The 13668-nt window shown below is 36.4% G+C and overlaps 1 protein-coding gene across 8 annotated transcripts in view; it reads right to left on the bottom strand.

Moving 5' to 3' along the window:
- The window catches only part of HERC1 (HECT and RLD domain containing E3 ubiquitin protein ligase family member 1), a 108228-nt gene that overhangs the window by 59665 nt on the left and 34895 nt on the right, over positions 1–13668 (bottom strand). For all 8 annotated transcript variants that reach the window (XM_064157368.1, XM_064157366.1, XM_064157374.1 and 5 more), the window contains 16 exons: positions 13392–13586; positions 12095–12406; positions 11326–11422; positions 11029–11172; positions 9551–9678; positions 8560–8704; positions 8294–8465; positions 7041–7175; positions 5795–5960; positions 5145–5270; positions 3724–3945; positions 3055–3207; positions 2746–2878; positions 2063–2254; positions 775–996; positions 352–525 (listed from right to left, as the gene is read on the bottom strand). In XM_064157368.1, coding sequence (XP_064013438.1) covers positions 352–525; positions 775–996; positions 2063–2254; positions 2746–2878; positions 3055–3207; positions 3724–3945; positions 5145–5270; positions 5795–5960; positions 7041–7175; positions 8294–8465; positions 8560–8704; positions 9551–9678; positions 11029–11172; positions 11326–11422; positions 12095–12406; positions 13392–13586 — 2716 coding nt within the window. The remainder of the gene's footprint in view (positions 1–351; positions 526–774; positions 997–2062; positions 2255–2745; positions 2879–3054; positions 3208–3723; positions 3946–5144; positions 5271–5794; positions 5961–7040; positions 7176–8293; positions 8466–8559; positions 8705–9550; positions 9679–11028; positions 11173–11325; positions 11423–12094; positions 12407–13391; positions 13587–13668) is intronic.

Raw genomic sequence — 13668 nt, 5'->3', positions numbered from 1 at the left:
AACAAAAGTTGACTTACTCCTTTGTCCCATTCCCAACATATTGTGCAAGTCAATTTGCCTTTCCTCATTTCCTACCCATCTTTTTTTTTAATTCCAAATTTCACCCTGCTCTACTAAGAGAAGATAAACACCAACAACTAAGTAAGCAAACGAGTCTCTCTCATAGTTTGGAGGGAAAGAGAACATTGAACTATATGTCTGCCAATCGCTGGAATCATCATGACAATAGATTAAGTTATCGCGTTACAAAACTAGAAGTTACTGCAAGAACAAACAGGATTCTGCTAGGCATGTAACTGACACATGGGATATGCTTTGAGCGCACACACACACGTCTTTTCCACATCTTACCTTTACTAAGAGCATAGTCTTGCATACTGATCCAAAGGCTCCTTGCTGGCTCTTTTGTACAGCCCAAAGCCAAGTCAACATAGACTGTAATCTCGGGCCTCAGTTTATAATCAAATGGCTTCTGTTCCTCATTTCCAGACAGGGCCACTTCTAACAAGGAGCTCATGCATTTGTCTAACAAAAGTGAAATAGCCAAGAAATTAAACTCTCTCAGTTTTGAGGGCTACAGGCATTTCCAAGACCCTTCATAAACTAAAGCCTATGCTTAGATATCTGTTACCCAACTTTCTGTAATGCTGCTTAAACAGGTAAGATTGCTGAACAACAAGCCCTAAATTAAGTACATGGACTTGTTCAATCAGAAATTTAAAGACTGCCACAGATATTTGCAATAACTATTAAACACTTGCGCTTACAGCTTACCTAAATGTGGAATATCCATTTCCACTCCATCACTGAAAAGAGGTGTTTTCAACCAGTAGGCTGTATCTTGTTCCTCAGGGGACACTGGAGGTCCTTGAAGCATGCCACCAAGACATCGCCCAATAAGCAAAGCTACAGTTCTCTCTAGATCAACAAGCCATACCCAAGACTGTGCAGGTTGTGGTAAGGGCACCCCAGCAGGATCAACTAATTCAGGTCCACCTAAAAGTATTGGCAATGAATCATGAAATTAGTCACTGCTGCCCAGGTTTCAAAATAAGTATTTCAAAAATGGTAGAATTAACAGTAGGTCTTGTTAGCATTTCCCAGTTAACAGCACATTTGCCCCTCATGTAACAACCTGCAAACTGAAGAAAGAGCAGTCAGGTTGCTTCACGTTGTAACTAGCAGCAGAGACTGCCACCACTCAGGGTGTAATTGCTCATGTTCAGTGAACTAAATGTTCTTTTAGACTCTGCTCCAGCACATGTTTTGTTGAGTATGTATTTCTGATAAGCATGCACAGATAAATGATACAATAGAAAATTTAGTCAAAAAAATAATGAAAACTTGAATGAATGCAAGTACAGCATCTTGTACAGAAATTTCAGTTGCTTTCTGTTTCATTGACATCAGAACTACTGGTGGCATATCTTCAGGAAATTAGCAGGTCATTCACTAAGTTAAAATTCTATTACATCAAGAAACTGAAATCCAAAATAAATAGATCATGACAAAACTATCTATTAGGTCAAAGTTCAAATTAGACATTAGGAAAAGGTTCTTCACGAAGAGGGCAGTCAGTCACTAGAACAGGCTCCACCAAGAAGCAGTCATGGCACCAAGTCTGTCAGAGTTCAAGTTGCTTCTGGACAATGCTCATAGTGATATGGTTAGTTTTAGGTAGTCCTGCCAAGAGCAGGGCAGTGGACAAAATGATCCTCTTGGGTTCCTTACAACTTAAGACATTCTCTGATTCTAAAAATCAGTGTTTCTTTTAGAAGTAAAGAAAGGTATTTTCACATTTTACAAACTTAAAGTACTAAGTCCTACATGTATTTCCCATATCCTACTTAAGTCAATGTACATTCTGGATTTACAGAATGAAAAAGTTTGCCTGCAGCTTAGAACATTTTAAAGCAAGAGATGTTAACACATTCAAGAATTTTCAAAGATGTAGCAAGACACTTAACCTTAGAAAACAAAAAAACCAAAATTTTTTAAAGGGAAAGTTAAACTTTCAGTACAAAACCATGACATACTATTCACTCAAAAAGTATGTACTTACCATGAAGTGGCCACTGTAATTCTTGATCTTCTAGAAGGGCTGCAGCAGGTAATAGTCTATTAAGACAATCTAAAGGCGGCAGAAGATCCAGCAGGTAACTCAACAAAGGCCGAGCTACTGATACTGGCAGTAGCAATAATGAGTTGACAATCTGAGAGAGCATACTACCAGCAGCTGACACATAAATCACACCTATGGAGAAAAGAAGATATTTTGAATTACAGCTATAGTTATGTAATTCTATTCCAAGCACAAATTACCAACTCAGAAAGAACTGCATAAAAATATATGTCTCAAAATGTCTGAAATGTAGATGTTGAATTAGAGAGGTTATTTAATAACTATTAGTCCATTCCTTATTTTACTTCTCTGCTTTTCAGTAATCTCTAAAAAAAGGTACTTTTCTTTTTAAAGAGAAAAATCCAGAACTAAGAAAACTGAGACAAAAATTTACAGAGACTGTATCTTCTATATTCCATGTTTCTCCTGCATGCAAAATGTTCTACAGAAAATATGGACCAGATATTGACCTTGGGTAGACATTTCATCTCCTCCGAGGAAGACTTGGGATGTCTATTTTATGCAGAAATAGGGGAAATAGTGCATTTTATTATTTAAGTCTAAACCAGCAAGAACTGCCCTAAGTTACAGACACCATTACTCATTTTTCCATGAACACTTACCTCTCAGTTTTTCCCCAACACTACCATTCCACGAACTTTCCTTAAGCAGTGCTGCAGAACGGGAATAGATATCTGTGGCGTGAGGCAATAAAAGCTGAAGGTGTTTGTGAAGCAATGCCACACTGCTGGAATTCTAGGAGGAAACAAGCACAAGCATAAATCTGTAAAGTTATCTCAGGAGTTCATTACTTAAATCAGTTTGATTTTCAAATAATATGGAGACTTTCAACAAGATCCTTACAGCCTTCTGGTGCTCATGCATATTGAATTAATCCCTACCCCCCAAATTAGAAAAATAAGGACACACACCTCACTAACACTGTTGATGTGGCAATAGGCCAGCAACTGTTTCTGCAGAGAACATAAAAGCTCGTGGAGATGAGCAGGCTGGCTATTTTCTGATGATGATGTACCCAGTAAAAATTTATCACTGTTTTTTTCCAGTTCTCCAAAGGCTTGGTCCTATTAAAGCAAAAAGTTGGGGGGGGAGGGGGAAGAGAATTAAGTCTTTCTTTGAATGCTGTATTTGTTAACTGTCATCTTAAAAAGATGCTTTTTTTTAACCTTTACCATGTACACCTGTAATCATTGAAGACACCACATACATCAAGTGGATCATGGGACAAAAACTTGAAAGTACAGTGATTTAGAATGTCACAGCAGTGCTTGTGACAGCTGTCAAACAAGCATTTCTATTCTAGAAAGAGCATTTCCAGATGTAAATCAAGAGCAATAAAATACTTCAGTCTGATATGAAATCATCTACATTAATGAAAGACTAGTTAAGGTATAAATACCACTATAACAACATTAGAACTATGATGTTAGAAATTATTTTTTTGTTCACTTCAAGACAAATATAAATAGCATTACTACTTCAGTTACAGAGAACATTCTCTGATAGTGGGGAAAAACTATCAACTCTGAGTATATGAAATCCAAGAACATGTGAATAATAAATAAAAGACCTATACATACTGTGTAAAACCCTAAATTTCTTAGAAGAGTTTTCATTAAGATTTCAGCTAGATGAGTATCTGGATGACTGCTCTGGACAGCGTAGGTCTGATCAGCAAGATTTCCATAGCTGATACACAGCGAGGAAGTTTCTGTGCTGTCAGATGGTGAGCTATAGCCAAGCAGGGAAGCTACATGGGTGTGATCCTGCAGACTTGTTAGAATAATATCCAATTGCATTCTCTGAAGAAAAAAAAACAACACTCTTTGTTAACGAGGATGAACCAATGAGCTAAGGAAAAAACATCACAAATAGGTACACAATAAAAACATTCTCAATAAGCCATGAAAATAACCTGAAGGACTTCCCCCCCCAAAAAAAAAAACCAAAAACAAAACCAGAAATCCAAACAGCTTCTCCTGCAGATTTGTAACACTGGAGAACAGATAAAAGTATCAAATTATATTGCCCTGCCTAGTAAAAACTCTGAGATTAAGACAGCGAGATTAGACACTGCACCAAATGCTTTCTCCAGGTTGTTCTAGTTATCTGATTACTTGAGGGGCTGGGGATGTGGGAGTGGCAATTCTAATCTACACATGAAAAAAAAGGGTAAAAAACAGGTCAAGCATATATTAGACCAAGGTAGATGGCACAGTAATGACCTCCCGTTTCAGTACTGATCTTCAATGCTACTGGTTATGAATCCTGAAAAACCTAATCTTGTTCTGCCCTAGTAATCACATGTTTCCATTTCTACCAGTACTACCCTTCAGAAATACTTAGAAAATCAGAATCAGAAGATTCTTACTCATTGTTTCAGACTTGGTATGAACTAGACAATTCCTCAGTGTATAAAATGAATGATTTGACCAGGATACTATGTGTACAGAACTAAACAACAGTTTCTCTCACTTTTGAGAATACTGCTGAAGCTTCAGTTCCTAGTGCCCTCAGGGACAGGAACAGATACTCCCTGAACATCTTCACTTCCATTTGTAGGATACTGGGCATGCCTCCCAACCTAGATTAATTCCTGCTCTTCGCATTCAAGAAATAACAAAAAACCCAACATCCTCATCATCATTGCAAAATTTGGTGAAATCCATGAGGAAATAGTATTACACAAATATTCTTCCCAGAAAATAAGTAATTTTCTGTTATCAAGACTTACTAAATCATGCTAGTATTTGCAAACATTTATATGTGGTCAGGTTTCACTCACAAAAACATGCAACTCCCTGCCTCGCTCGATTATGATTAAGCCAGGCTACCTACAGATCTTGTTTGGCTGAACTCTGCACTGCATCTCACCAACAATGTGCCTGCAGTTTGCAAACGAGGCTCACCTCACTGTTCAAAATGATTACTAAAACAACCAAACCAAACCAGAAAAACTACAACTGATTTCAAAGCACAGCACATTTTCACTTGAGCTTACCTGTCCTTTCGATAAGCTTTCCCATCTATCAGGGCCTTGGGGTAGAAGAGAATGCAGCAATTCCATTCTCTCTCGCAATGGGGGAAGCAGCATAGTTGCTCCAACTGAGAGTGTCTCAATTACGACCTAAAATTACAGTAGCAGAAAGTACTTTTTCAGTAGGAAGAAAAAAATCAACTCAGCTGTTTCTTTAAGAAGATACATTACACATTATATGCAAAACACTTAATTTCATTTAGCATCAGAATTCTGTCACGGAATAGCACATTAATCTTATATTCTGTGATGTAAAAATATGTGGTACACTGAAGGAGTGAAATGACACCAACCTATTGTGAAAGCAATAATGAATCCTTTAAAGTTGCCATTTCCTGTAAGAATGCTAGGAAGTTCACAATATTAACATTTTAGATCCAAGCAATATGTTTTAAATGTCATAAGCTTCTTGAAATTCTTAGGCAAACATTCTCCCCTCCTTTCCAATCATAATACAGTGGTGCTGATTACATTTTTGAACTGTAACGAGTGAAGCTGGTAAATAAGAATCATGTTCAAAGTGCTCAATTCAGAAATTCACATAAATCTCTAATTACACTCAAAGAAAGAAAATGTGTTAGTAGGACTTGCACGTTTAAAGAGGCATTACTTACTTCCTGAATTTCATCAGGGACAGAAGAGTCCATCAGTCTAAACAACAAATTTCGAAGAGGACCAGCTTGCCGGCCAAGAATGCTAGTAGCTACTCCTCCAGCCAATGCAAGTGCGAGATGATTTGAAAGAAGCTTTAAACACAGCTTAAGAAAATTGTGATGTTCCCTGTAAAAAGAAACAAAATCCCTACTAATGTCTGCTATTATTAGATTTACTCCCTTTTACTTTTCTGGGCTGTAAGAATTAAATTCTCATTTGATTTCCCATATCAGAAAGGTAAGTAAATTGCAATTGAGACTTCAAAGAAACTCCTCTGAAAACGTACTGCCAATCTGCTCAGAGGAACAAACACCAAAACTAAACTGTCTTCTTGGACAAGGGTTCCAAGAGACATTTATTTTGAGAAGTAGTCCCAGACAAATACATTCCTCACAAAAAAACCCAAATCGTTTCTGAATGTAATCTTCTCTTGGAAGATTTAAGAGTAGAATGATCAGATTAGAAACAAAATGTCAAGATATTCATTTCTAGTGTTCTTAAAAAAGAAAAACTTTGCAACAAAGAAAGCAGATTGCTAAGGATCTTTGAAATTCATAGTTGTTCTTACAATGAGGAAATATTTACCCTTTCATATTTTAAAACACAAACGTTAGCTTAGGTGAAAAGACCCAAATCTGGAAACTGTAGTAACAATTACTGCCACTTTGTAAAGAGGTTGTTTTAGTTAACAGGAACTATGAAAACAGACTTAGTTTTGTTGGCTTTCATTTCCTGAAGCACCTACCAGAACAGAAAATTTTGTGGAAAAGCATGACCATTCCCCAAATCCAAAGTATGGAAGAAGTTTCTTGTACACATATTTCAAATCTAAACTCATTCCATGTCTATGAATCTCACATTCATAAAAAGTTTGCATTTTCAAGAACATCGCTGATCATGAAATACCCCAAATGGTCCACTACTAACCTCTGTCTGTATCAGAAGCAAACTGCTGCAACTGTAACACTACAGCTTATAACAAGGTTTCATTCTCAGAGTCCCTGAAAACGCTGAAGTCTTTCTCCACTTCATTCAGGTGGAAAAGTGCAAGAGCCACTGAAATGCTCTTGTATTATACAAATGAACAGCACTTGAATGAGCAATTAAACACCCTTATGCTTACACACTACTGCTGTAAAGAAAAAGAATTTATACAAATCTGTAACATGCATATACTGTTGATAAAGGAATGTAACATGCATATACCTTGATGAAGGAAAAGGTAGAGGGGGAATTTCACTGTTAATTTTGTCACAGTAGTGCTCAAGAAAAGAGCGAAGATGTGAAAAGGTACTTTCCTCAAGGTCTACACAATACGGTCTGTGCCATGCCACAACTTGTCTGAAATCAAACAAAGTAAATTAGCTAATAAAGTATTCTGTAATAAATTAACAGTTTAAGCAGGCTGAGTACATGCTTGACAGTACCTATTTTTTTCTTAGAACAAACTAACATGATTGAGGCAGACCAGCTTCCTGACTGTTGAACATATCTTTTGCATACGTTTCTGCGAAGTTCTTTGGAAGTCAAACATTCTTCATTTATGAAGAATAATGCCTAAAATGCCCTAAGTATCAACTCATATATATTTAATCTGTCTTGTGCAAAAAGCAGATCAGGACTCACAAAGCCAGTTTTAGTACAGATCCCAGATTATCAGGAGACTTTGATATAACGTAAGGAGAATTCAAAAGGAATAGTGCCACTTAACTATTTGAGTCTTGTTGTTTTCTTAATTGATTTTTCTAAGACAGATCCTTTTAAAATAAGACATAAAAAATTCTCCCTGAATTACCTCACAAACATAATATTTTTTAATTAATTTCTCTAAGTCCATATGTAGCTTATTGTTTCACTTCAATTATTTGTTCTTATCTTTGGTAAAACAAAGTAGTATTATGGTTACTCTACATTAACAACCATATTAATTTGGTATCTAGCTTCAGTCTAGAGTACCATGCAACCATCCAGAAATCTGTTAAGATGTTTAAGTCCACCTCGGTAATTTGTCTAGACTTCCCCATTCCCCAAAGTCTTCTACTTAGTCTACTCCTTGTTGCACTAGAGAAAACTGCCTAAGACAAAAAAAATCCTGTCAGAAGTACACACACACACAAATAAAAGTTTATTCTCCTCTCAGTGCCTATGCTGGTAACTTTTAGTAAACAGAGGTAATATTTGTCTAACATCAGTTACGAAATCTTCATATAAAAACAATCAATATACAAATCCTTGGTGCTACTTTATTTTTATTTGTAATCTGTAACAACTTAAAAAGAAGAGAAGAAAAAAAGAGAGGCAGGACAGAGAAGAGAGAAGAAAGGACTCTGCAGTGCAAAACATTACAAGAGTACCAGAAAAGCATGATGTGGTTAACACTTTCAGGGAAGATTTAAATGTATTCCAAAGTGGACTTCTACTTAAAAACAATTATACCTGTGCCCCAATGTTATCATTACCTGTCCCTTGGAAGAGCTGTCCAGGCAAGGCTATGGGATGTTCCTGCTGAAATCTGTTGAATTGCAACTCCATCTAAACCACTTACTTTCTTCGGTTTAGTAATGGGACCAGTAGAGTTTCCCTGACCACACTGTCCCATTGAATTGTTACCCCAAGCATAAACTTCATTATCTGTAAAGATAAGTAAAGGAGAAAACAAAATCTGAGATACAAGTACTTTTAATCAAGAGGAGGGTTATGTATTTTTACATCTTATTCCTTTTACCATGGGAAAGTGCCAAACAGTGACTGTCACCAATCGAAATATCAACTATTCTTGTAGCAGCCAGTTCTTCAATCAGCTTGGGTCTGAGAGCAGTTGCCTCTGAAGAGCCACAGCCAAGGCATGCACCACAGCCCCATGCATAAACCTAGAGCAAACCAAATACAAATGTCAGCAGGTTCAACTGGTAGTACTGGGACCACGAATACACAAAATATCAGATAAGCACCTGCAGAATAAATGCAATTCTGCTTTCAACAAAATGTGCACGCTACTTTCATGACTCCAGTGAACATTTCAGGTAACATACATTCAATCTACATCCAATCATTCAGATGACTGGCCACAGAGCACATCAGCAGGGAGGTTGATGCAAAAAATCAAACTGCTGCAGTACAGTTCAACATTCCTAGTTATGCTCTATAAACTCACTGCCCTTGAATCACAGTGGGGTCAGGGGGCAGTTAGCTTACATGGGTAGAAATGCTTTTGTATTACATGCCATATCAGTGAAGGCCTTCATATCCCACCTAAAAACAGATCTCCAAGATCTCTCAAGATTTTCAGATTAGAAATAAAACTTTCAGTTAAACACCTATATTCTAAAATACACATACATTAAAAAACTGTTACATCACTTAATCTACTGAGTTGATTAATGCAGTAAAAATTACAGGCTTTTTCACTGCACTGTGCTTCCAGGACCCATGTTGCCTCCTCAAACAAACTTGATTTTGAACTGGTTATATTTATTAACCTAAAATTAATCCATTTTCTGAGACTAAGCAAGCCTATTGAAAAGTGGTTTTTTATATCTTCAGCACATATTTAATTGCTCTAGTGCACCTAGGATCACAGTACTTTAAGAACTTCACTGATACTGTAGCACTATTTGAGTATTTTCTCACCAATCAAAATAATAAATGGTGAAATAATGAACCCACACTTTCTTCACCAACTGTCATCATTAGAGTGAAAACCTGGTTTTGCCTACCTGCCCTGTTGATGTCAAAGCAAGTGAAGACTGGCTTCCAGCACAAACTTTTCTAATGAACATTCCTTGCAAGGCTTCTACAACTTTAGGTTTATACACTCTATTTGTATCACCATGACCAAGTTTGCCTAAGAGAGGAGGAAACACAGACAAAAGGTCACCACATAAACTACACAATTGGAAATAGTCAGAAAGAATTATTTTTGGATTTCAAAAAATGTCAGAGTATAGTTTCAAAATTTTAATGTTACAATGATACAATGTTTACAAAGCCTGTTTGATTTCAGCTGCATTAGTTACAGATTTCATAAAATATCTATGATATTATACTTAAAAACTGAAATAAAAATCCATACATGCTGTTTAACTAATAAACGCTTCTGAAGCACTAAACCCTCTCATCATTATGAAGTCATTTTTTTTTGTTTTGACAATGTGACTTGAAAACAATCCAACTTTTCTGCACTTTTTTTCCTAACAACTGTTTGCATTTGTGTAACCATTAATAGTTTTATTCCCATATTCCTCCTTTAATTTTCAATGACCTCAAAAACAAGGACTGCCACTACACCACGTCAGTCTGTTGACAGGAAAACATCCTTCAAAAGGAAGGAGAGAAAAACAAAATCAAATGTGAAATACATTGAAGACTGACCATTTCTACAAAGGTTATGCTTTGATTCACATTAGTTTAGCCTCTCTACAACAGTATTTTAATACTCCTTTACTAGAATTCAGAAGCTAAATTGTCTGAAATTGAGTGAAACAGAAGAGCGAAGGTTAAGATACCTGTTCTGTTAAAAATTGTTTTTTCAGCTGAAATTACAGAAAGAGGAAGCAATCCTATGTGCATGTCAGAACTAGCTTTTGAAATTCAAATTCCTACCCAGTTCTGTTAATCATCAATATGATCATTTCTGTAGTCTGCATTTTTTTCTTCTTCTGACACTTAGCAAGGAAACAATAATACATCAGATATAATCTGAGATTTCGTTTTCATCTAGCAGCAAAATCAAATGTAGCTAAATATGGTAATAACAAACAACAGAAAAATATATTGTGTTTGACAAAGCATCTAATGGCAATGCAGGTTAGAAGCCCTTCATTTTTGAGATGGGAGATGTTTAAGAAGCAGTCTAAATCCCACAATTTCTAGTATGTGAATACAGTTGCTGCCTATCAAACGAGTGACTTAATTTTAAATTTATTAGCAAGGTTTTTTTTCCCCAGAACTTGTACACATTCATTGTGCTTTTTGCTCTGTGAAACTTCTCTTCCAGTCATCTTTTTTTTTTAAGGCCCACAATCTTGTAGATAGGCATCACATTTTGTACTTAGATTTTACTAAAAACTTTTTTGTGCGCAGCTGCTAAATGACAGAAAAAACCACCCAGCAAAATCAAACCGCAATCAATAAAGAGACTATGAGGTAGATAGAATAAAACGAAAATTGCTACCAAACCACTGGTTTTACCTACCGTTGTCTCCTCCTCCAAATGACCACACTGTTCTGCCATCTTTGGAGAGAGCTATTGTGTGTGAACTGCCACATGAAACCTCTCCTACATTGCTGATATCTTTCACTAAAGTTGGAATGTTGCGGCTGTTACTATCACCGTGACCTAGGGAAATCAGAAAAATAGACTTTCCTTTTGTGAAGATTTAAGATTTATGGCTTGTTACTTCAGTAAGATTTAGCAAAACTGATACAAAGTGTAATCATCTCAGAAGCAGTAATCATCTTTCAGAAGCATTTCGTAACATTTTAAAGTTACCTAATCTTCCGAAGTCTCCCTCTCCCCACGTATACAGTTCTCCATCTTCCGTAACAGCAGCGCTATGTCTGTATCCAGCTGAGACACATACAACAACCTACAGTACACACAAAAATCAAGATCAAATTTTCATACAATCTGAAGAGAAAGTCTGAAAGCTCATGTAAATCAAGCTTCAGAAGCAGTGTACGTAAATCAACTTGTCCACTCATGTGGAGCACACACATCAATCAACCTCTGCAATCATTTCTATTTCATATTTGATGAGTAGAAATTAGTACAGAGACAAGTCTAAAAGTGATCATGTTCAGTTTAAAAGTGGTCATGATCAAGCAAGTTTAACATAATGATATCCCAGTCTTAAGAGTAGCAAAAAGAAGCTTCAGTCGATGTTTAACGCACTGTGCAAAACATAGATAGGGAAGAGATAGCCTTGTAAGACAACACAAAGTCACATTTCAACCGCAGCCCTAAAAAGTTGTATACAAAACCTCCTCATGTTACAGCTAACAAAAGCAATTATCTCTTGAACTGTCACTGCCATTCAGCAAAAGTACAACCAAGTTTTACTCTTAAGATCAGAAAGATTACTGACAATGCCTTTTCAAATTACATGTCTAAAAGCAACCAGAAGTTTTAGTACTTTGATGAAAGCACACCCAGGTTCAAATAGAAGCTCTGAAAAAAAAGAGATACTGTATTTTTGAAATTTTACACACTGCCACAACTGCACAGAACAAAATGAGGTGTTCGACTACACAAAACATACCTTTCCTTGCAGAGGACCTTGAATAAGTTTGGGATACTTCTGTGTTGAACTGTTTCCATGTCCCAGTTTTCCATAGTCACCATCACCCCAACTGAAGACCTCCCCTTCTGTTGTAAATGCTAAAGTGTGACCATCAGATCCTTTTGAAGATGACACTTTTTTGATACACCTATGAGGTTCAAAAGTCAATTTTTTCAGCGTGGACTGATTATTGGAGTCACCCAGTCCTAGTCTTCCATAGCTGCCTTTACCACAGGCTCTAACAGAACCATCCGTAGAAATAACAAATGTACAATATTGTCCAGCTTCAATCTACAAAGAGAAAGATTACAATAGTAAAAAAATAAGATTAGATAAAACACATATACAGGTCAAGAAGCCTTTTTTTCTGAAAAGAATGTCAGATTTCTTTACATAACCTTTTAATAAAAGAATGTAAAAGGTAAGGAAATCTGGGCTCCAGCAAGCAGAAAAAAATCTTATTTATGAAAAATATTTCATGAGTCCTTAACAAAGATTAAAGAACAAAATATTTTATCTCAGTGTAAACCTCAGTGGAAATCACATGAACATGTTGTATGGGTATGCTATTTAAAGAATAACTCATTCATTCAGTCATTCCACTCCTGTTTATTAGTGGTTTCCATATGCAAAGTTTTTTGAGTGCATAAACTTACTTTATAATGCCACATGACATAAGCAGAAATTACTTCAGAAAATATACCTAAAATGTCTAGTGATATAAAAAAGCTTTCACTTAGGTCAACACTGTAAAGCCAATATCCTAACAGAAAAGCAAACTAGTATTATTTTGTGTCAGGCATCAACAGAAGTGCTCAGCTGCAACTGTAGAAACTGACAGAGAGTATAAGGAGCACACTGTATGTTGACTTTCAAAACTCTAATTAAGGTTGCTGCAAGCAGCAGTCAGCCTGGTTTGGACTTTTAAACTAGGCAGTCTTGGTGTGAAAACCACCAATAGAAGAGAAGATTGAGCAGTTAAGATACCTCTTAAACAGCAGTAACAAAATACCCCCAGAACTACAGGCAAGCAAACCTGTCTCTGCAAATGCATTCCATAGCTAGTTAGATAATTCATGGATATTCTTGTTACATGGATCTGTGTTTTACTATAAATCAAACAGAATGGTTTTCCAGGCATCAACAAAAGTAGAGAGTTATTTTCAGTAACATAATTACAACTCCAGACTCAGAATAAAGCACTATTTTCCAATTTCATGCTTTACGTATAAAGCTGTTACATGTTATGTAATCTATCACTATAAATGTCACTCACTGTCTGTGCATCTGAAAAACTTGGAGCAAGCTTGGGTTGAAGGATTTTTTCTTGAGTTCCTTCTACGAGTTGATGACTGCTGTTGCTACCCCAAACATACACTTCACAGGTCTCAGAAACAATGGGAGCATCACCCGTTTGAATGCTGTCAGGGCTGGCACATGTTCGTGAATAGTCTGATGCCATTCGGCAAACCTATTGAGAGAGATATTATAAGCAGCATTTTAATTTCTTCCTATATAGTCTGAATCTTCAGAGCAAATTTAACTCCCCCTCA

The sequence above is a fragment of the Pogoniulus pusillus genome, chromosome 17 (genome assembly GCF_015220805.1).
Source record: "Pogoniulus pusillus isolate bPogPus1 chromosome 17, bPogPus1.pri, whole genome shotgun sequence".
NCBI lineage: Eukaryota > Metazoa > Chordata > Aves > Piciformes > Lybiidae > Pogoniulus > Pogoniulus pusillus.
The sequence above is the reverse complement of the archived record's forward strand: the minus strand, read 5'-3'. Positions and strand labels throughout refer to the sequence as shown.